Source organism: Maylandia zebra, linkage group LG6 (assembly GCF_041146795.1).
Source record: "Maylandia zebra isolate NMK-2024a linkage group LG6, Mzebra_GT3a, whole genome shotgun sequence".
Classification (NCBI taxonomy): domain Eukaryota; kingdom Metazoa; phylum Chordata; class Actinopteri; order Cichliformes; family Cichlidae; genus Maylandia; species Maylandia zebra.
Genome location: NC_135172.1, coordinates 24,468,038 through 24,491,343, shown reverse-complemented (window position 1 = coordinate 24,491,343; position 23,306 = coordinate 24,468,038). Strand labels below are relative to the sequence as shown.

Sequence of the window (23,306 nt, the reverse complement as noted above, 5' to 3'; positions counted from 1 at the left end):
AAAAGGAAAACCTTAAGAGAAATATTGAGCACACCAGGCCTTTAGAGGTTGCAGCTGTGTGTTATATTTCATGCCGTGTCTCATACTCTGTGTTGAGTGTGGCTTTGGTGTGATCACTAAGGTGCTGTCAGCTTTTAGATATTCTAAGCTCGTCCTCTGTAGTGTAATCCCTCTAGATTGATTATGAAATTCATCCACTTTTTTTTTTTTTCGAGAACAACTATTACGCTATCAATTAAAAATAATCTCCTAAGGCTTTTGGTGGAGTTTCCTCAACCCTGTGATCTCACACTGACCCACTTAAGGCTCAGAAATTCTTCAAGGCTGTGTCAGGAATCCCCCAGACAGCTGCTTCACAAGGGTAAAGCCAGTCAGCCAAAAAATATACTTTACCTTGAGGCAAGCATGAAAATCCTTTACCAACCCGAAAATCAGAGAATTAATTGCTAAAAGTAGGTTTTATGTAAAAATCCAGCCCCTGCTATTGTGGTAGGCAGCGGTTTTATCCATTAGCCTCATGATTCAGCATCATTTAGAGCGTTTTCCATCCGGTCAGTTTGTTGTGATTCTCTCTCTCAGCAGACTCAGAGTACTGATTAAATTTTTGAACCACAAAATGACCATGTGGCTTTATTGAAAGAGCCTTTTCCGTCCAACAAGATCCAGATAATGAAAGAAGGCAAAGCCTACTGGTCCACACTATCAAATAAGCCTGTCTCTTGTCGAACTAATAACACGAGCTATCCCACTGTATCAGTCTGTTTTGATATTTACCATGGAGAGCAATCAAACTGGCTGAGGAAGTCAACAGAGTGAGCACACGAGGCTGAACACACAGCAGCATCCATGCACTGAGGATGTTCGTAAAAATTTTCATAACTTAAATTACGTTAGGCCAGCTATACACTTATGTAAATATTGTGGTCTCTGGGAAAAATACATTGGACAGCTACAGCTTTGTATCCAGGTCTCTTAAAACAGTTTTGGATTGGTTGATAGCGTGGGTCTCATTTCTCTAAGCTCAACCAGTCTTGCTTCTTTTATCTAAGAAATACTGAAAAAGGTCAAATAAATACTATTGGCTAATAACTTGGAACTCTTGGTAAATTCTATTAGAAAATTTCCTCCTGTCTCTTTTATTGTAATTCAGTCTTTACCTGCATTGCCAAGTCCTTCTTTGTCTGTCTTCAACTGGTCCAAAATGCAGGAGCAAAGCCCCAAACAAAAACTAGCCAGCACTGATCCCTTTCAGTTCAGTATTTTCAACCCAGAATCCTCGCATACAAGGTCTTGATTAATCAGGCCCCATCTTATCTTAAAGATCTCGTTATATCATATCACCCTAGTGAGCGCTTTGCTTGTGGTTCCTTGGATATTTAAAAGTAGAATGGGAGGCAGACCCCTCAGGCCCGTTTTCTGTGGAACCAGCTCCCAGTTTGGATATGGGAGACAGAAATGCTTCCTATGTTTAAGATTCGATTTAAAACTTTACTTTTTAATAAAGCATATAGTTAGGGGTGGATCAGGTGACCCTGAACCCTTGTTCTTGTGCCCTGTCTTCCTCCCCTCTTGGCTCTGTTGGAGGTTTCTTTCTGTTAAAAGGGAGTTTTTCCTTCCTACTGTTGCCAAAGCGCTTACTCATAGCGGGTTGTTGGTTATTGTTTGTCTCCAATATTGTCGGGTCTTTACTTAACAGTGCAACAGCTTGAGAAGACTGTTGTTGTGATGTGGCTCTTTATGAATAAAACTAAATTGAATTGTGTTCATTTTTAATTTTTATGACATGATTTTCCATATGAAGGGCTCCATGCGCAGGCTCTTGTGTACAAAGCAGACCTGTCCCTGATCGTCTGATCATCTGACTCAGTTCAACGTTCTTATTTTAAATCCAGAGGCGTCCACGCCTTTGAGGTTGCACCACCTAAACTGTAACACATGCTCCCTCAACCTGTCAGGTCAGTTAAATGTTTAATAAAATAAATCTTTTTTCTTTTTCAGACATTTGTGGGAAAACGTTTTTTATAGAACTTATAGCTCTTTTATAGGTTATTTCTCCTCCCATTATTTCTGGCTATAGTTCTTATCTAATGGAAGTGTGGTTGTACAAATGAAGGGAACACTGAGACAATATATACATGCACAGAGGATATTGAGATAACAGGCAACAGATGTGGAGATGGCTGAAAATTAACCACAGACTAATGAGAAACGGGGAGCAAAACTGAACATAACGCACACGAGACACAGGCTACCAAAACAAAACAGGACGTAACAGAACATGGGCTGGACTCTGACACAGACACGTAAACAAATACAGAGAGAACAGCATCAGGGACAGGAGACAGGACTGGCACTGAGACCTGGACAAAGACACGCGAGCTTTTTGCAGACAGAAGACAAAAACCCAGACCTCAGACAGATGGCAAAACTGAGACGAGACTGGAACAGACTGAACAAAAAAGGGAACAAACCAGGAAGCGTGACTAGATAGAGCAGGGGTGTCGAACTCCAGGCCTCGAGGGCCGGTGTCCTGCAGGTTTTAGATAACATCCTGGGTCAACACACCTGAATCAAATGATAAGTTCATTGACAGGCCTCTGGAGAACTTCATCACATGTTGAGGGCGTAATTTAGCCTTTAAATCAGCTGTGTTGGATCAAGGACACATCTAAAACCTGCAGGACACCGGCCCTCGAGGCCTGGAGTTCGACACCTGTGAGATAGACTATATAGTGCCAAATCACAACAACTGCCAACTTAAGGTAAGGGCACTACAATAATGCAGAGGAAAAAAAAACCAAATTAGATGAACCCCTATGAGCAGGAACTTGGTGATAGTCAGAAGACAGGACACTGAAGCATGCTACTGCTGGTATAGAAGATTAAAATGAGTTTGGCTGAAATGTATGTCTGTAATTGGCTTACAGTGCTAAAGCCAAGTTTCCAGTCTCTCTCCGTGTGGATTTTTTTTATTTTTTGAAACTGCCATACATGGAGAAGTATCCTGTAGGAGCTTTAGCTTTGTTTGAACAAGTTATTTCCCTTTCACTCAACATCAGACTCCAGTCCATAGACCAGCCATAAGTGAAAATTACAGCAAATGTCCACTTTTCACTAGAAACTGGGGGTGAACCTAGCACCAGGTGGTCATCTAATCAGAGCAGGTGATGAGGACTAATGCTGGTTTTAAATGGGACATGCTTTCCAAATGTGCACCATCTTTGGCAGGCTGGTCAGTCAGGTCAGCCTAAAACAGAGCTAAATGAAGACTGATTTTAAGTTAAAGCCACCGAGTCTCTAGCAGCGGGCCTTAAAGCCAAACACATTGCCCAAAAAAATCGACTAAGTATGATATCTAGAAAAAAGTCACCAAAATTCTCACAGGATGTTGATCAATAAATATTTCATGTGCCCGTAACACCTACACTGTTAAAAAAATGAAATGTGCCAAATGGGAGAGGGTCTGGAGAAGCCGGGGAGAACATTATAGTCCCGGTAAAGTTGTTCAGCATGACCAGTTTGGTGGTGGGTCAGTGATGGTCTGGTGACACATATGCATCGAGGGACGCACAGACCTCTACAGGCACCAGCACCCTGACTACCATTAGGTATCAGAATGACATCCTTAGACCAATTTTAGACTGGTGGAGTGGGTCCCATCGTTCCTCCTCCGACAATGCCTGACTTTGTGGCGAGAGTATGCAGGGAGTTCCTGGAGCATGAACGAGTTGATACCATTAACTGGTACCCATATTTGGCTAACCTAAATCCATTTGAATACCCCTGGGACTGCTTCAGTCTGTTTTAGTCCATCCAGCAATGAAATTTGGTCAAAATGGACTAGCTTGCCACGTCATGTTTCTACTTTGATTCTTGGGCTGTCTGGATGTGGGTTGATCATTTTCATTTCCAGCAAACGATGTGGCATCCTTTCATTCCTAACACATCACCCAGTCTGTGTCAGTATAGATATCCAGCATGATTTTCTTCCCCTTTGATCTGATGTATTTTCAAAATGTTCCTTCCTCGTTCCCAGCTTTTTTGAACAGTGTATGTGCACCATAGCTTCACAAGGAAAGCGCACAAAGTAACTCTTGACAGTCTTTCTGTGCATATCTCCGAATGTGTGTGTACACGTGAATGTGTGTGTGTCTTTCTACAGGGGGTGGTCATGTAGACTTTGATGATTTCTGTGAGCTAATGGGGCCGAGGATGGTGGCTGAGACAGCTCATATGGTCGGGCTGAAAGAGCTCCGCTGTGCCTTCAAACAGGTAAAAAGGTCTCCAGCCAGAAAGTGTAAAAAAATATTCCTTTAAGCAAATAAATTAGACCCAGTACTGACAGTTTTTTGAAGTGTGCGACCTTTCTTTAAAGATTGCCAAGAACTGTGTGACTCTTACCTGTAATAGAGGCTGAGGGAAGAGGGCTTTCTATGTAAGAATACAGAAGAAAAGGGAGAAAGAAAAGTATTTCTATCGATGAGATTTTCAGGCAGTCTGGTTTGCACTGTCCAGAGACCCACAGCTTATACTCTAAATACACTTCTTCATGCCACCTGTAATTGTTCTCAGCGGAGTTGCCTTGAAATGCTGCGGTGCCTCGTTGACATGGGAAATATTTATTGAGTCGTTTCCTTTGACACGAACACAGAAGCAGGTACAACAGCAGCTCAGGGCCCTCGTGTGACGTCGGTTGTGGCCGAGCAAAACAAACGCGATGATGTTGATGATGTTATTTGTAAGCACAGCTTTGCACACCTGGATTCATCCCATTACCACATTACAGAATGATAGGTTTTTAATGGGTACCACAAAACAGACAGCACTGATAATGTGCTCTTAATGATTTCAACTGAGAACACATCAGAGTGTACATCAGGCCACTGAGATTCATTTATCTGTGTTGTAAATTTAGCCTCCTGGTTTGTTTTTTTTCTCACTCTTTTTTCTCTGTTATGAAAAGCAAGAGAGAAATTGGATATGAGCTACATTCAAATGCCAAATAACATATAGTTTGCAGCCAAGCCCATAACATTTTGGACAACGATATAATTCTTGTAGTTTTGCCTCCCAAATCTCTTGAATTTACCAAAAGTATTGTATTAATTCTTTATGAGTTAAAGACATTTTTAGTGATAGTTCCCCCATTTTCAGAGGCTTAAAATTTATCGGTCATTTCATGTCATGACAAATTAAGCAGATTAAAGATCTGGAGTTGATTCCAAATGATTCAGTTATGCTGAAAAATACAAATGTTCTGCAGCACTATATACATATGGACAGTATTAACAGAAATAAATGTAAAATGTACAAATATACAATCTGGTGTAAAAAACTAAATATGTAAATAAATAGTGTTACAACAGTTCGGGTTATTGCACAGTGGTGGTTTTTAGAGGGAAAAGGGAAAATGAAGGGGTGGGACTATGTTATCGGTGCACGTATGAGTTAAGGTTGGTTATGGCCTTTGGGAAGAAACTGTTCTTGAGTCTGCGGAAACTGTTGTTGAGAAACTGTGAGAGAGATGAATGAATGTACTGGGCAGTTCAGTTACAACAAAGACCACAGAAAACAATCAAAGTGGATTATCACAGAATTATTTCAATTATTACAAAAAGCATTCATGACATTCAACCAAGTCAAAAACCCTCTGGAGAAGGTGGATGTGAATGTAAATACACAAAGGTAAAACCCACTGACTCAAGAAAAGAAGGCAAGACTGACATTAAATAACCATCGCTTCAATTTATTTTTGTGCTGTGGGACTTTTATGCATCAAACTGTCATTAAAATCCACAAAACTGCACTGTTAGGGTTAAAAACTGGTTTAAAGTTTGAAGCCTGCACTTTGGACACAGGAGACTCAGGGAGGCTGCAAAGTCATCTTAAACTGGTGATTTGGATGGGCCGGTGGGTCTGTTGTCTCCAGAGGGATGATTTCTAAACGGTTATTGTTATGATTTTGTTAAACTCCTGTGGTTAAACCTCAGACAGATTTTGATGTTTGAATTCAAATCCACTGTCGGTGTATGCAGGGAAAACTGCAAAAATACATATCGTTATCCACTCGTGGGCCCTGGTGTATGTTATGAATGACTCCTCTGTTTCGCCTTTGACTCATTACCATTGCTGCCAGAAACCAGAAATTCCAGCTCTGGTGTTTGAATCAATTTGTGGAGAATAGGACATTAGCTCTCACCTTTTCTGAATACAGAGCTTCAAAACTCAGGCTGAACAAATGAGAAATCATTTCAGCTCATTCTAACTTAGAGTCTCGTCAAAAGCCTTTCTCAACTACTAACTTTTCATGAGTCAGCGCTGAACCATCTGCACATTCAAGCTGTTTTCAAACTCCCAGGGAGCTCACGCAGCCAATCTGCATCCACATACTCGATGCAAAACTCAATTTCGACTTTTATTGTTTCTCTTCTGCTTATTATTCCTTGTATTGTTGTTCTGTATCCAGTGCTTGATTTCATCATTATCTAACAAATTTGTAATTTAATTTTTTCTTTTTGTTCTTTGCGTGGCTTTCAGTTCTCGTCACCTATGGTCTAATTATTCGTCTTTCTTCGCTCACTGCATGTTTGTGCTCCGACCCTCTTGCTCTTAACCCTACCCGCTGCAGTTTGACTGTGATGGCGATGGAAAGATCACACTTGATGAGTTGAGGGAGGGCATGAAAACCCTCCTCGGGGAGAAGCTGAAGAAAGGCGAGCTGGAGGAGATCCTCAGTGACATTGACCTCAACAAAGATGGCAACATTGACTTTGATGGTGAGCGGTTGGGGACTTGTGTGGGAGAGGACAGACTTCAGGCAAAAATATGAAAGGGAATCATTATTTTAAAAGAGATAAAGTGAGTGCAGGGGATGGGTGCGCAGTATCATTATTAGCCAGGGGTACTTGTATGACTTCCGTAGTCAGTGGATTTTCAGGCAGGCTAATCACTTTGTCAACTTATATCAGCTGATACTCCTCTACGTATCTTGCTGGAAAATCTTATGCATTTACATTATTTACATTACCTTATTCTGCTCATAATTGCTGCTTCTGCTGCAACCTCCTTTGCAACCCACCTTCATGTCAGTTTTTAAGCTGTGCCAAATTCGGCTTCCCATCAGGGTCTCATCTACACAGTTTTCACAATAAAGTAACATCTACTCCTTAAGGCTCCCAAAAACCTGCTCGAATTGGTGCATCAGCATGTAAAACATCCTTTCCCCGTTGCCACTAGGTTGGCTATTTCTAAACATTTCCTCCATAGTGTAGTCATTTACATGTTTGCTTGGCGAATGAAAGGTCAGCTGTTTAATTCCAGTTGGAGACACAAATCCCCCTTTGCGGTTGTGTCAGGAAGGGCTTCTGTATGAAACTCTGCCAAACATGTCAAGCAGCCAAATTATTTAAGCCATATTCAACAACGTGCGTGTTAATTACAGCAAATTAGAGTGCCATGGCAAAGTTGATTGAAATTCACCATGGCAGCACAGAGTCACTGTTTAAGAAAAACTGGAAAGCTTTGCAATTTAGCGTGGCCAAGGACTCAAAAATATGAGGTTAATCCAATTAAATCCCTGGAAGGAGTTTGTTGAAGTATAGCGTGTATAACTGTAATGTAATTCTGGGTTCGGGTCATAGCGTATAGCTACAAGTTACTGACTACCCCAAGAACATTTTGTAAAGGGATGTTACACATGTGTCCCAGATTTTATCCATGAAGTTCAAACTATGTGACTATGTGAGAGGAAGAACTTCATTTAAATTTTATAGATGGTGCCATGAAGCCATTTTTGCACCACCCAAGACTTATGAAATATGTAAAGTTTTCACCAGACCTGATGTAATGATGTAATTGATATATGGAGGGAATGCTGTCAAACCTGTGGTAAGGAAGGACATGGTGAACCTAGTTGGAATGGGTCAAATTTGAAAGGGACAGAAGAAGAAAAAAATTGTGCGAAATGGGGTACAAAAGGTTGAGACAGGACAGGAGGGCTGGTTAAGTCAAGGTGAGCTGGCTCAAGCGATCCAATGTAATCAGAGCTGCATTAAGCCGATCAATACACATGCCTGGACACCTGTCACATGCCACATGCAAAGAGTAGACACTGCTGGGCAGCTCAAGGACTCAGCAGAAATCACATTATGCTGCACTCAGATAAACAATTAACTAACACACACATATAAACACGTCCACGTGTGAGCACGTGCAGCACTATCAATACGACGTTTGTGTGAGTGAAATTAGTATGCGGCACACCACAGGCTTAAAGCAAGCTGTGATCCTGTTCGCCTCGTCTCAGGACTCCAATCAATTATGATTGGGGACATATGAACAGGTGTGTCACTCCGTGGATCAATAAGCAGGTGCTCCTCATTATCATCAATTAGCCCCAAGGGCAGCATATTGAGTGTATCTATCCAGTCCTGACACATGTGCAGTATTACTACCAGGCACATGGCCCACAGAGATCTACGGCGCCCATGAGGACAGTGAAAATGATCGTGTTTAGGCTCAAACTGGAGATCTGATTGACTACAACAGAGCTGCTGTTACTAGTAAAAAAACAGTGTTACTAGGTTAATTTGGAATTATGCTTTCCTACCCAGTGATCAATAGTTTCACGCCAATAATAATTGTTTGAAAGCACTTCGGAGGGACAATGGAAACATGGAAGATGTGATCGATCTGCAATCTGCAGCTGGATTTCATTAACAGGAAACGTCAATAGCTGTCTTCATTGACAAGCTAATCCAGATGAATCAATAAGGTCAGCTAAAGAAGTAGTCATAACTCTAAAGTGGGTTTAAAGCAGTTAAAATTCAAAGTACCAAAGCGTACTATCCTGTAAACACTTCAGTGTTTCATAAACCTGGCGAGCACATAAACGTTTTGTGATTACAGTGTCATACGGGCTGAGAACGGCATGACTTTTTGTGATATTAGTGTCATTAGTCCTTATCAGTGGATCTGCTGCTGTCTGTCTCCCCCTGCAGAGTTTGTTATGATGCTTTCTGCACGATGACCTCTGATGGAAGAACACGGAGCATTCAGCGCCCAGATTCATCAGCTGCGTGCCATTATTTCTGTCTACTTACTCCTATTGTCCTTTTTCTTTTTTTTGTGGAATATTGAATTTCACATGGCTGGCTGTGAAAGTGTAATCCACTTAGAGATCTCTTTATATTTTCATAATAAAAGTTTGAGGTTGAATAAGTGCAGTGGGCAGAGGGTGAGTTATGAAACCCTTATTGTATTTGTTAATGCTGCACTGTTGCCCTCTGGTGGCAGAGAAAGAGCTGGTATGATTTCTCATTAAACTGTTTTTACTGTATTTCCTATGGAACTGATACATGAATGGATCATAGCAGGTGTAGCTGTGATGGAAACAGGCAATGCTGCATATGATCTTGTACAATTTAGCAATATTTGCTAAATTAGTTACACAAATCTAAATAAATATTCCTGTAAGAGCAGCTTTTATTTAACAATTTGCATTTTTAGTTATGATGTCAATGTTGCAGAAAAATAATGCTCAGCTGTTCTGTGTGGGAAATCCCCCCCCCCCCCCAACAAAAACACCACCACAGCCAATGTTGAAAAAAAAAGTGCATTTATTATTGAAAATTGATAACTTAAAACATCTGAGCAAAAAAAAAGGGAGGTCTGTCCAAAAAGCCTTTGTACAAACAGTTTACGTACAACTCTACTCGTCCACCCCCTTGGCTTTTCTTAGATATTGTGAACGCCCGGTAGCTCAAATTAATTCTGAAAAAAAAAAAAAAAAGATATACAATTAAAAATAGTATTCATGCTGTGACCAAAAAATAGGGAATGGTAACCAATGCCAAAACCACAATGCAAAATGGTGTAAGGCATACGCAGTCCTCTGACTGAAGCACTGCAGGTACCATCCTTCTTCCACGCAGACAGAGAGCAGCTTTTAATAAAGAGTAATGCTAACCCAATAGCTGTAGGCATGCTGATTTTACTGGTTTCAATTTGCCATAATATTGCAAGACCCCCTTAGGATTTCAAACACAACTTATGGACACAATGTACACATATTACTTTACTCATAAATTAATTCAGTTTTAACTTAACTCAATGGGAAGCTGGATTGTTTTTTTGTTTTAAAGAAGACACTAAAAGCACTTCAAGAACCGAACCACTGGATCCTGCAGACACACGCTCTAGAGGAATCTTGTGGTCCATGACAAGTATGTGGAAGAAGGAGATTAGGAATTCAAGTTCACTGTGAGCCAACCAGAAAAGAGAAGCCAGGGCCAAACCTGAGGCTGCCAAAGGAAGAAAACATTACGAACAAAAAAAAAAAAAACTTTTCAAGGTCACGTGCTCCTCTTAAACTCAGGTTAGGAGCAACAAAATGCACGAGAAGCTGGAAGAAACATGTATTCTTTCAACAGGTCCTTTGCCGCTCCCTAGAGGCAGAAATGGAAATGTAATGTAAGAAAAGTGTAATACTTGTATCTGTGTTTGGTACACGTGCACCAGCTTTTAGTTGCACTTGGTCCGTGCATACATCACTTCACAGTTATTCCTTTAAGTAATCTTGTTTTTACTTTTTTTGGACTTTCAGCATTTAGGATTTTGTTTCACAGAGTCACACCGCCTTTCCTCCAGATAAAAATTTTACAGCTCAGAAACAAATCCAGAGGGGAAAAAAAAGCCTTTCACTGGTCCTATCAGTGTGGAAGCATTTTTGTTGTTGTTTGGGGGTTTTTTTTTTTGGGGGGGGGGTGCAATCTACGAGTCAAAATTGGGGGTCATTATCTCAAAATCTACTTAATAGTCACAAGTTTTAGTCCGTAATTCAAATTTATGAGATACCAGCTCTGCCTGGTATTTTTTTTTCTTTTGTTTTTCCAGTGGCATAATTAAGCTTCCATACATCAAAGACAAAACAAACATACAAAAAACACTTTTCCCCTCAGTTCACTTGCATTAATCCCAAAAAAAGTGATTATGGGATATCCTACTCTGTCACTCAAGAGCAACAACAAGGAAATATTAACCACGTGCTGCAGTAACTTCTCTTGTTCTTGTTTTTCTGCAATTATTCAGGAAATATTTCTGGAAATTGACAATAAAGCAGATGAGAATAGTTTCTGTCTTATTTTTTTTTTTCTAGATCTTTTTTCATAATCACAAACATCAAATGTTTCACTCAAAGTATCCCTGAGGTGGTTTGGCCGTATATGTTAGAGTGAATGACAGCTTTGCACTGATCGAGCCACATACTAGTGGTGGTGGTGATGGGGGGGTCTCTTAGCTGTAACTGATGGGGTGAACTGGCAGTAGGAACGAAAGCAGGTGTTGCTGAAGGGTTCTTCTTTATGTCACTTCAAAGTCCAAAAGCTGTTTGTTTGTAGGGAAGCTCTAGTTGTTGGGGATGCTCTGCAGATATGTGAGGATGTGCTGGATCTTAACCAAACGTTCTTTGAGGGTGGTCATGGACAGGACAGACAGCTGGTATCGAGGGTCGATAGGCAGAACAGCCAGCAGCCACCAGCAGCAGGCTGGACCATTCGGAGTCGCCTGGAAGAAAGGAGGAAGAGTGTAAGCAGCTTTCAAGAAAGCACAAACCTTTGCCGTGAGACAAACTGAGCCCAACTCAGTTGAGGGTCCTGGTACTATGTTTAACATCAATGAACAAGGCAAATGTGATACTCTCATCTGGAGCATGTTGAGAAAATCTCTGAAAACTAGTACTGATAAACAGACAAAACCCAAATTATTACACTCTGAATCTCAAGGATCTGAGCAGAACTGGATGTTGTAGTTTAAATTATAGAAATATTCAGTTTTTTTTTTTATTATTCTGGCTTTGAGAAAAAGCCTTTCCCTTTCTTCCAACCCCAACAGTGCATGCATATTAAATTAAATCCTAATCTTTCATAGAAAGTCTCATAACACAAATGCAGACTATGAGTATTTTGGACTTTTAATGTATTAAGTCAATTATGAGCATGCCAAACCCCCCCAGTAATCAATAACTCCAAAATCTCCTGATCATCTGCCACTTTTATTTATCTATTCGTTTTTTGTTGCTGCAGACATCTCAGAAGTCTAATTAGAAGTGTAATTAAATCCATTCACCCATGAAACTGATTCAAATCAATCTGCTCATAGAGATTTTTAAACTCTGTACCAAGTCAGTGTTTAACTTATTTCTAACTTGGTGCTACATTTATTACTAAACTTCATAGTTTTTCCTTATGTGCAGCTAAATGCAGTACTTAACGTATGACTGTGCCAGAGTCAGGAAGCCTGAGCCAGTTAAAACATTTGCACTTGACACAGTATTAGAAGTGAATGGTCTTTACTATTGTGTGTGCTACAGTTAACTTCAAAGCAAATAATCAGTTTATTTCTCTATAATAATGGAATAAAAGGTCAGTGTCGTGTCTTTGCTAGCATGTAGTAAAGTCTTTTCATGACACTGTTCTGATGCAACAGGGCAGCCAGGATTAGCTATGAAGCACCCTTTAAGCTCTTTAGCCTATATTGTCAATAGACTCCACCCAGTGGGTGTCCAAAGAAGTGAGCTGTAATCCCCTTTAACGCTGCAGGCTGCAAGTAAAAGCTACATCTGAGCGCACACAGCACCTACGTTAAGGTATTAAGATCCCTGACGCAAGCGAGTACGTGGCAATGCGGGTCTCCCAAAAAGGCAAGTGTGTCGAGTTTCAAATGGTCCAGTTTCATATAATAATTTAAAGTCCAAGTGATGCAAGATTTACTGGCCGTGCGCTGTTTCCAAGAAGACGACCGCTGTTGGCAAATTCAGGAGATACAAGTTCTGATAATAATAAATCAACTCTGCTGCCAACTCCCTGCCGTGCAGTATTTTTACAAACTGTTCTGCTGTACAAACAATATAAAGTGACTCACACCATTAATACTTTTCCCCCATATTAACTCCCACTGCAGGGAGGCACACCTCAGCAGAAGTTTAATTATGCAGAAGGTTTCATTTTCCAGCTCACTTATTCTAAATTGACCATGAATTACAAGTCATCCTCTTGTTCATCAAATGCAGTTTTAATTTATAACACACACATGTGCTTGTGTAATCATTGCTGCACTTCAAGACATCAGTGAAGTGCAATATTTTCTGTGTAATATAACAGTAAACACAAAGGACCCACAGAAAGCTTTGCAGTTAAATGCAAACAGCTTACATCCATCTCAATAAGCTCAAGCATTCGATTACCATTTGTTGGTTTATGTGAGATATTTGTAAGTGTGTCAGATACTATTTAATCTGCACAGAGATATTCAGATCTTCACAGATGGAAGTTTGGATATGCTGTGAGACGTACCTGGATGTCAGCTTCTCGTTCTGGCATTGGTCCAAAGTGCTGCAGGATTTGGTTGTGGAAGTGGATCTTGAGGTTCTGGAACCAAACTCGGGCCTGCTCATACACTGCGTCATGCAGCTCTTGTAGTCTTGCTAGTTCTTCACTGTCTTCCACCTGGCAAGCAAAGAATCGTTTGGCCTGGTTAAACTTAAGATACTTGATTTTTCTCCAAGAACAAAAAACAGGATTCCTTCCACCTAAATGACATTCGCTGTGGTTCTTACTCTGCTATCCTCCAAGTGCTCAATATCTGCAGTACTGTAACCGTCTTTCAGTCCTCGGGACAGGACCCGGAAGCGTTTTCCTCCAATAGTGTCCACTACCGAACGCCCATCGGGGAGGAAATGGACACTCCTGATGATCAGCATGCAGCCGTAGTCTGCAAACCTGCAGGAAGGCATATGACTGTTTATTTAGAAAATGTAGCTGAGGTAAATTGTTCTAATGACCCCTGAAGGGCCTTAGGTAATTAATTACATGCAATAACATGTCTACTGACATCTACCAGTCATGAGCAGAAAAATCAATGAAGACTTTGAACAAGTGCTTTCATAACTATCTTCATGTTGCATTAAGACTTTTGTTTAGTGACTTATGCAAACCACAACACAGTGCCTGTGCTTGCATACTTACCCTTTTTCGGGGTCACTGATGCACATCCCAAACTGCTGGGTGCCTGTGTCCATGCAGCGGCGAATCATGAGGCGGTAACGTGGCTCAAACACATGTAGGGGACAAGGCACAGTAGGGTACGCCATGGTACACACAAAGATAGGCACATTCTTTGTCAGGCTGGGGAGAAGGAATTAAAGGGAAACGAGTTTAGGACTTTTCTATGATGTGCATAAAACACTTACTGATAAACATGATGCATGAATGAAAAGGCTGCTCACTCAGAAAGCTCTCTGGTCTCCTCCTGGTGAGTTTTAGTCCTCTCTGCATACTCCCGGCTCAAGTACTGTTTGATCAGCATGTCCAGGAGTATGGTCTCCTTAAATTTCCTAGATGCCAGATACTGAAGCGAGCGGGAGAATGGGTTAATAAAAACAGGAAGCACAGAGCACCTTAAAAAATTAGCAGAACACCAGCACAATTTTGGTAAATTTGTGTCTCTCACCTCTTTGAGACTCTCTTTACAGAGCGGGCACTGGGGCATGTGATCCAAGCAGCGTTCCAGGCAGTTTTTACAGAAGGTGTGGCCGCATGGTGTGCTTACAGGCTCATAAAACAATCTGCATTGGTCACAAAAATCCAACAATCAGCTTGTTGTTCTAGATGTAAGCAGCCAGGCTGTTGAGTCATATCCATGAGCGCTGATGTAAGCCAGCAGTAAATGTGGCGCACAAGGCAGTGCTTACCTCATGCATAGAGAACACTCCAGGTCATTGGAGTCCAGCAGATCCTTGGGAATAATTCTCATTTTAGGTTTGGTGGGGGGGGTTTTGGAGCCTTTTGCCACACCTTAAGACAAGAAGAGGTATTTTAATAAAATTTAATTGAATTCAATTTGGGTTAGAAATTAAAAACAAAACAGCAGAAAGCTGTTCAATGCACCTTGCTTTTTATGCTTGCTACTTCCGCTGTCCACTACACAGGGCTCTATGTCTGACACTGACAACTTCCTCTTCAGGAGGCTTCCTTTGTCCTGGTCCCCCAGTTGAGGAGCAGAGCAAACTCTCTTTAGACCCTCCTCACTACAATTAGAGCTATGCGATCGTAGCGAATGAGCTCGGCTCAAACCAGGTCGCTCCACACTTTCCCAGCGTTTCTACACAATGACACAGGACAGAGGTTAAGAAGATGATGGTGGTTCTTTCACTGGTGTGGCTACAACTGCCATTATTAACAAATTCATTATTAAACTCTGCGATTGAGCTCCATTGTGTTAGTACCTCCTGGTTTTCCAGATGGTGCGCAGAGGCAGCACGGACTTGGTGGAGGTGTTGCCTTTGAACTGGTCTCTGTGGTTGGGCTTGGGTATCTGCCACAAGGGTTTTACTGCGTAAGTGAGTCAGTGTGTTCTGTGTTGTTTCCCTCAGGCCAACCTTCACATTCTCATCACCGGGGGAGAGCAGATCACACAAGATCTGTGAAAGAAATCAGCGTGTTATTGGAATGTCACCTAAAATCATCAATGCCATCCTGGGAAGCTTAGAAAACCTGAAGAAGAAACACTTCTGGGTACTAGAGGACTCAGATAGTGTTAGAGCCGGTGTCCCATATTTGTAAGATTTGCTCATTCAAATTCAAATGAATCATCAAACACTGGCTTTAAACTACATATCGTGCCACACAGGTTGAAGGAATACAGTTAGGTCCATACATTTTTGGATACCGACACACGTAACACGGGCCTAAAGAGCAGACTCTAAGCTTTATTTCAAAGGGTTCAACAAAATACTGTCGTCACCACCAAAGAATTACAGCCACTTTTATACACTGTGAATTTTCTTCTCAGGTTCATGCAATACTCTTTTTTTCACACAGTAATAATATAACAGTTTAATTTTCAGGCCTCAAACATATAGTGTGCAGCGAGGGAAGCATAGACTTATTTGTCCTCTCTGCACAACGGGCTTAATGAGAAAAGAATAAACTACACACTACCATTTGTTCCTTCATTGAAGTGATTTATGTTATGTTCAAAATAAATAATTAATTCCCAGATGTCAGTAAAACAACACTCACAGTTTTAGATTAATCCCAGACTATAAAAACAAAACGTATCAATGAACATCTAAAATTTAAAAGTAGTAGTAGCTTATTGTCTACTACTGACAGAGCCTGAATTATAGATCATTTCACACATGCTTCACTCACTCGTTTTCCTCTACATCGTTTTCTCCAACACTGCATATTTTAAAAAATATTTCATCAGAATATTTCCACAGGAAACTACGTGCAGCAAATAGGGCTTGTGATAAAGCTGGTGAAAGTGATGACCCTGCCAGAAATGTGTATGTATCACAACTTCTGTTCTTCATTTTTACCCTTTCACTCTTATTTTAACAGATGTGTAACCATATGCTGAGCGTCATTTCAGTGTTGTCTGAGCTTAGTCATGAAAACGAGGACAGTGGGTGTCATTTTCATATTCATTAATTAGTTGATTGGTACATTTTGGTACTGAGGAGGCTGGTACAACTCGTACAACCTTGGTTTATTGGCTCATGCTGCCGAGCTTCCACGCTGTAGCAGAAAGATGCCTAGTTCACTTCTAATTTCCAAATCAGAAACATGAGAAATTTAGTTAAGATGCCAACACACCCAGTAACCCAAAATGACCAAACGAATCAATTTTTGAAACGCGATTACAGAAAACGCTTGTGTCGGCAGCTGAACACAGACCAGGTTAGGCACATAATGGCGAACTGTCACGCTATGCAGAGAACGAATGTAGTCCTGCATACATTAGTCAGCTGCATGTCACTTATCGTTAGCTTCATAGCATAAGTGCCTAAGTCATTGACTTAGTCAAATGACTTAGGCAATTATGCTATGAAGCTAACGTTATGTAACTACAATACTGTGCTCTGTCTGATCTTTAAGTGGTACTAACGTCATTAGAAGCACAGTCATAAGATCTGACCCACTAACAACTTTTGCAATTCTAAGATGATCCCAGGGAGATCGAAGGAACCAGCAACGTTCATGGTCATGGAAGTACAAACCAAAAGCAATGTCATTTGTGTGCATCCAATGTCCCTCATACAGTCCACAATCATCACCTTGAGTAAAGCACCAACAGTAAATGCTTCATATTTCCATATTTCCAATAGCTTTAATGTCCCATGGCCTATGTAACTAATTTCTTACTTTCTCTTTTCAATTTAAATATATCAGCATCAATGACCAGAATAATAAAACTGTAAAGGACATTTGACAATATAAATCCTATTAAAAACAAAGCAACGCAACAGCTCCTTCCTTTCAGGATGCTTATAAAACCTAATGTCTCTAACATGCTCCCAGTTAAATGAGTAATTCAGTAGTTAAGATTAAGATGTCATTACAAAAGGCGATTACATTAGGGTTGTAATATAATAGCAGATGCTAAATAAACAGACAAATGGCTCTAAAGTAAATAATAAATGAATAAGGAGAAGGAGAGCTTTGTGTTCCCAGCTTAGACACTCGTGCCCTGGACCTAAACTACTTAAAATAGTTAAAACGGTATGAATTCCACTTCATCCCTGGCAGCAGACTCACAGCAGACACCGTAATCCTCTCACCTTTTCCACTTGTCTTTTAGCACAGGGAAAGTCCTCATCAACAGCCAGGCAGTGGAGGAAGACTTGGAGAGACTCGTCCACTTGGCCCATCTCATGCAGCACCAAAGCTTTCCTAAATAAAGCCTGAAAGAAGACGTGCAAATGTGACTCTCAGATAAGCTTCAAAAACACAAGCTAAAGGTGTAGCTTATATATATATATATATACACACACACACACAATGCTTTCAATGCCTGTCAATATGACTATGCATGACATAGATAAAATCACAAAACATGTCGTAGGCATTCGACACAGACGTTTGGTGTCGTGCTTGTGATGTAATAGTCATTAATGTCTGTGACCTTAATCGCTGCATTCTCAGTTGCCATCGAGAAAACCTTGACTGGTCATGACACTCTTTTGTAACATATTTACCCAAAGAGAAGCTCCTTTATGTAACAGTAAAAATAGCAGCCCGCTGTTAAAAGTACGGCCTATAAGCAAACAGTGAGATCGGCAAAAAGTATAATTCACTGGTCACTAATCCAACATAAACCTTGAAAGGTGTTCTATATCAATGTGGATGAATGAATAAACCTTGCTGCTGTAAACTGGTCTGCAATTTACAGGTCATTAGCATATAACGACACTAATGACACAGTTAATGAGGCCGCTCTCTCTCCATCTGTGGGGCTGTGACGGCAGCAGTCTTAAAATACACCTTTTCTAAGTAAAGGCTGGCTGACCGATATATCACAACAGGTGAATGCACACTAGACTCGACTATGCAAAAGGTAGTTGTGTGAGTTCGTCCACTATCCTTAGGGAGTTCTATGCTAACTTACCCAACACCAGTCATTCAACCACATAAATCCCTCAGACTTTTACAAATTTTACAAAGTCATTCTGTTTCTTTATTATTTATTAGTCATGCTTCATTTCTATTTTTAAAGCAGACTACCATATTCCTGCAGTATCACTGAGTGACCTACTTCAGCAGAACAGCTGGATCGGGGACAAACGTTAGTGTCTTCCAAAGCCTGGCGGTACTGTTTCAGACCCATGTACGCCTCCGCTCGAGACAGTCGCGCCACCACCGTCATGTCTGGATCTGCAGAGGACAGGATGAAAAGGAGAGGGGAAAGAAAAACGTTTAATGGCCGGAGGAAATTGCTTAAACCTCAACACTTGCACAAATACAAACCATTCAGTTGCTGCATGATTTGACATGTATGTGACATGCAACGCAGGTTAAACCTCAAGTAATAGCACACACATTATGCAATTAATCAGGACCCTGCATTACATATTAACTGTGTCAATGAATTCTGGGCAAACAGTGTAAAAGAAAAACAAGCTGCAGGAGCCTGCAAGACCAGAGAGATTGGTTGACTTTATGGTTCTGTCCACTGTGGTAGTTTAAATTAAAAAGAAAAAGCACTACAAAACATGACATATGCTTTAAACACAATGACAGGCTTTTTTGAAAGGCAGACTGCTTTGTTGTTGGTATAACAGCTGCCATTAAGGAGGGCCTAAAACAGCTCTAAATATTTCCACCTGTGACAAAGACTAAACATTAAGATGAAGATATATTCCACTGGCTATGTAATCAGCCTGCCTCAGCCTTTTAAAGCAATCTGTCTGCGTGGCAGATGAAGTTTGTTATTTAACTACTGTGTCATCATAAACCACATTGCATACTGTCAGTGCTAATAATGTATTACGTTTCCCTGAGAGAGATTATCTCATTTCTATGGAGCATTTGAGATACTAATTGGAAGGGTAAGGGTAGTTTGTCTTGTCATCGTTACATCAGCGAAGCACCCACTCTGTGTCTGGAACTTTCTATCCTCCCCTCAGGTTGGATGCAAAACTGTGGGTCTGCACTGTCGTAAGCTGGTGCTACGACTGCAATAGCACCTCAGCGGCATCGGTGTAAAGTCCTCTACCCACTGTTGAGTGACAGAAGGGTAATGCTGCTATTATCTTTATGTAACCTTTAATGTGTACAAATCACTGCTTTTGGGACGACCTGAGAGACAATCCAGGAAGAGGGCAGGCTGTAATTTCATATTTTGTCATTTGTCATCCGGCACACAGCCCTTCCTTTTAAAATAATTGAAGCAGCAAACGAGAAACAAAAAAAGGAACACACAAATATATGATGTTAATTTGAAAGCAGGTAACTCCAAGCGTCTAATGTAGGGGAGGAAGTGCATTTGGGTTGTATTGATTATTTCTTAATTTATCCTCAGCAAGCTCCATGTTACATCCAGAAAAAACAAACCATTTACCATTTTAGGGGGAAAGGGGGGGGGGGGGGGGGGGGGGGTAAAGTTTTGCTTTAAGTTACTCAAACTATCAAATGCAATTCATTTTTTCTGATTAACTAAGACGTACCTTCAAGTCTGAGTCCCTGGGGGTTCCTGGAACACGTTAACTCTTTCGCTAAACATCCTGATATTGTGCTGCTAATGTCTGAGTAACAGAGGTCAAAAAGGATGCAGCATGTTACATGAGATTAAATCACATGAAGGTCCAAAGCAGTTTTCCAGACCTACTGTCAAGCTGCCAGGCTATAGAACTACTATCCTAATTACTATAACAGCACAAGTTTAATGAATAGACTAGATTTCCTTCGTTGTGTGATTGAAAGTAATCAGAAATTTAGTAATCCGGAAATAAAAAAAGAAGGAAAAGAAAGCCTGTTCTTCTTGTAAGACAGCAGCATACCCACAATGCATCACACTGCTTTACTTTCTATTTTTGTTTTCACGAAGGCAGGGTATGCCATCCTCTGCTCTGTCCTCTTTAACCTGGGAACTCAGTGTACATGCGGGCAGTTTACAGTATGACTAGTTTGTTTTTACCGGACAGAGGAGCATTACTCACTTCAATACACCCACATAGGGGTTTCCTATCGATACTTGCATCTGCACCTGCGAAACTCAATGCCAACAAACCTCCCACATCACTAGCAGGCTAACTTCAAATAAATAAACCAGCCTGGTTTAGTTTTTTTCATTGCATAACTTGCTGCCTTTGCTGGGTGTGTATACGGACCCCCGGCACCTTCTAAGACATTTATGAAACCGTGGTTCGCCCAGACATAACAATTACAAAATACAACCGCCCTCCCCCCATAAGAAGTTACAAAACCTGCTCCAATATGTGTCACGACCTGCCTTACGCAACGTGCACAAAGCGCGCATGCCCATCTTGTGCCATTTCGTAAGCTGGGCCCAGCAGATAGGCAGAGCAAGAGGAGACTGGCGTCAGTATAACACATGAAATTAACTAATTACTACTTAAAAAATATGTTGGTCACCATGTTGTCGCCTCTGGACCCATTGAGGGCAGGGGCCATACACGTATCCCGCTCCCGTCACTACTACACAACGCCGCTTAAGTAATAACACATCCGCACTCCAGTCATGCCTGCTCGGTGAGAGTGCGCAGTAGACACACCTCTCCCGAGTGCACGGCTGGCACTGTTAACAACACTGACCTGACTGAATCACGTCGGTTGCTAGGTCCACGGCTTCTTGGTAGCGTTTTCTTCTACAGAGTGCGTCCACTTCCATTACTTTTTTCGATTTTTCCACCTCCTCCGGGAACCATTTACTTAGTAGTCCGCACAAAATCACGTTCACTTTCTCCTCGCCCCTCACGTGTTCAGTACACAGTTTACATTTGTCAAGCAGCCGTCGCTGTAAGCATCGTTTACAGTATGAATGTCCACAGGCTAAGGTCACGGGTTCACCTAGAAAGCAGTGACAGTTAGGACACTCCAGCACGTCCTCCTCCGCGGAGCTCTCCGCCGCATCCCGGCTACTACGGCCCGACAGCGGCTCTGGCCCGGCCGCTTTCCTCTTAAAGTTGCGGAGGATACAGTCCACGAAAGTGCTGAGCTGCTCGGGCTGCACAGGACTGTACCGCATAGCAGCTGAAAACCAATCAATGGCTTCTCTAAGGCAGTTTTCGGACGCTAGAGCGTTAGCTTTCTGAAGTATAAGTTCATGGTGGTTCTCCTCTTCCGAGACGTTGCCCGAGTCAGCACCGATGAAGAAGGCGCTTCTCTCCTCCAGGGCGTCCGCCGCTTGCGGCTGGAGCGACATATTAGCGTCTAAAAAGATGAGCAATAATATGTTATAGAGACTTACTGCTAACGTGTTTATACATTTTACGGCTGCCGTGGTCCTCAGCGGTATATTGAACGCACTTTCCCATAGATACCCGATTGTTACATAAAAAAATAATTGTCACGTGAGCAGCAGACTCGTGCCGTGATTGGTCGGGACCTCTCGGTTACAAAACCTGTGCTTGAAAGTTTCATAACTACGGAAGAGACGTAGTAAAGTTGCCAGTGTGCTAAATGTCAACGCTCTAACTGGAACTTCTTAACCCCCCCAAGTCCTTCACAGTCAAATAAAACCAAACAGAAGCCATATTACTGCGAAAGTTTGAGCGGGAGGTTTTGAAACCAGGGGAAATAGGAAACCTACTAAAAGGCATTCATAACTGCTTGTGTAATACGATTTTGTAACACTTTCCCAAGTGTCAGTTTTATGTAATTAATTTCATGCACCTTATGTTTTCCTTGTTCTTTCGACTTTCTCAGTGTAGTTTCATACTTTCATTTGCTGCCGGAAATATTTACTGTTTGGTTTTTTAGAACGTTTTGCACAGAAAAGCAAAGATCACAACACCCGGTCACTGCTAGGATTACGTCACAGCCATATTATTTATGTAAGGGGAAATTACCTTTCTCCAAAGGTAACAGGGCTTGAGGTCCGGTCTGGGGAGGTGTGTTTTTCTACCCCGGTATGCTTTTACTGCAGTGGCAGTGTGTTTGGGATCATTGTCATACTGATATATGAAGCTGTTGCCAATTAGATGGTTTCCAGATGGTATTGCACAGTGAATCAAAATCTAGCTGAAATACTATTGGTGTTGTTCCAAACCATGACAGCCTTTTTCCCTGTTTCTCTTCCATACGAATGTCTTCTTGACTAACTAACTAACTAACTAACTAACTAACTATCTATCTATCTATCTATCTATCTATCTATCTATCTATCTATCTATCTATCTCCGAACATAGTTTGAAGGAAAAAGACGAAGGGCCAGTATTTATTTATTTCCTCTGTTTCTTCTCCTCTCCCTGATCCACAAGAAGTAATCAAAATATTCCAAAGCAAAAAGAAATCATTTTTTTCAATTAAACAAATTGTCTACATCTACACAAAATGAGGTTTTGTTTACAGTTTTTTTTATTGGTTTGGTGCAGTTTTCACAAGCAATTGGTACATTTTCAAAACTCTTAGTACTTATATCACAACAGATCATCAAAAGTGCACCTTTTTCAAACATTTCAGCATATTTTCAATTGTGTTAGTACAATACACATAATGACAAAATATCATTTTCACTACACAAAATAAGTGTTTCATCTAAATAAATGTTTCGTTCACAGTTACTGCCTTTCATAATGTTGTCACTATAAAATTTTTGATTTGCATCTCTTATTATTCAGTTTAATACATTTTTCTGTCATTTAATTCAACCGATCTTAATGTTTAATCAATGAATCATTCATTATGTCCATGGATTTTCAACTTGACTGATTGTTGTCTGGTCATTTGTAAGTTCCTTTTGAGAGGAACAATGTCCAGGTGAAACAACTGCGTTCAGAATATAT

At 41.0% G+C, this 23,306-nt stretch overlaps 2 protein-coding genes across 3 annotated transcripts in view; one reads left to right on the top strand and one right to left on the bottom strand.

Annotated features, from left to right (window-relative positions):
* The window catches only part of cabp4 (calcium binding protein 4), a 31,102-nt gene extending 21,533 nt beyond the window's left edge, over positions 1-9,569 (top strand). Inside the window, exons 7-9 of the mRNA XM_012918697.3 lie at positions 4,163-4,272; positions 6,629-6,776; positions 9,000-9,569. Of these exons, the coding sequence (XP_012774151.1) occupies positions 4,163-4,272; positions 6,629-6,776; positions 9,000-9,028 (287 nt within the window). The 3' untranslated portion in view covers positions 9,029-9,569. The remainder of the gene's footprint in view (positions 1-4,162; positions 4,273-6,628; positions 6,777-8,999) is intronic.
* Positions 9,570-9,599: 30 nt separating this feature from the next.
* lonrf1 (LON peptidase N-terminal domain and ring finger 1) lies at positions 9,600-21,866 on the bottom strand. 2 transcript variants are annotated; one of them, XM_076884898.1, is made up of 13 exons: positions 21,114-21,866; positions 20,006-20,083; positions 18,595-18,713; positions 17,621-17,743; positions 15,281-15,475; positions 14,943-15,156; positions 14,747-14,849; positions 14,506-14,620; positions 14,282-14,403; positions 14,022-14,180; positions 13,613-13,775; positions 13,350-13,502; positions 9,600-11,562 (listed from the first exon to the last, which is right to left on the bottom strand). In XM_076884898.1, exons 1-13 carry the CDS (start codon positions 21,721-21,723, stop codon positions 11,404-11,406), a joined length of 2,313 nt encoding a protein of 770 aa, XP_076741013.1. In that variant the 5' UTR covers positions 21,724-21,866; the 3' UTR covers positions 9,600-11,403. The 2 variants fall into 2 exon arrangements, with proteins under 2 accessions (XP_076741013.1, XP_004549603.3); XM_004549546.5 differs by lacking the exon at positions 20,006-20,083 and having other exon boundaries at positions 21,114-21,865.
* Positions 21,867-23,306: the final 1,440 nt, after the last annotated feature.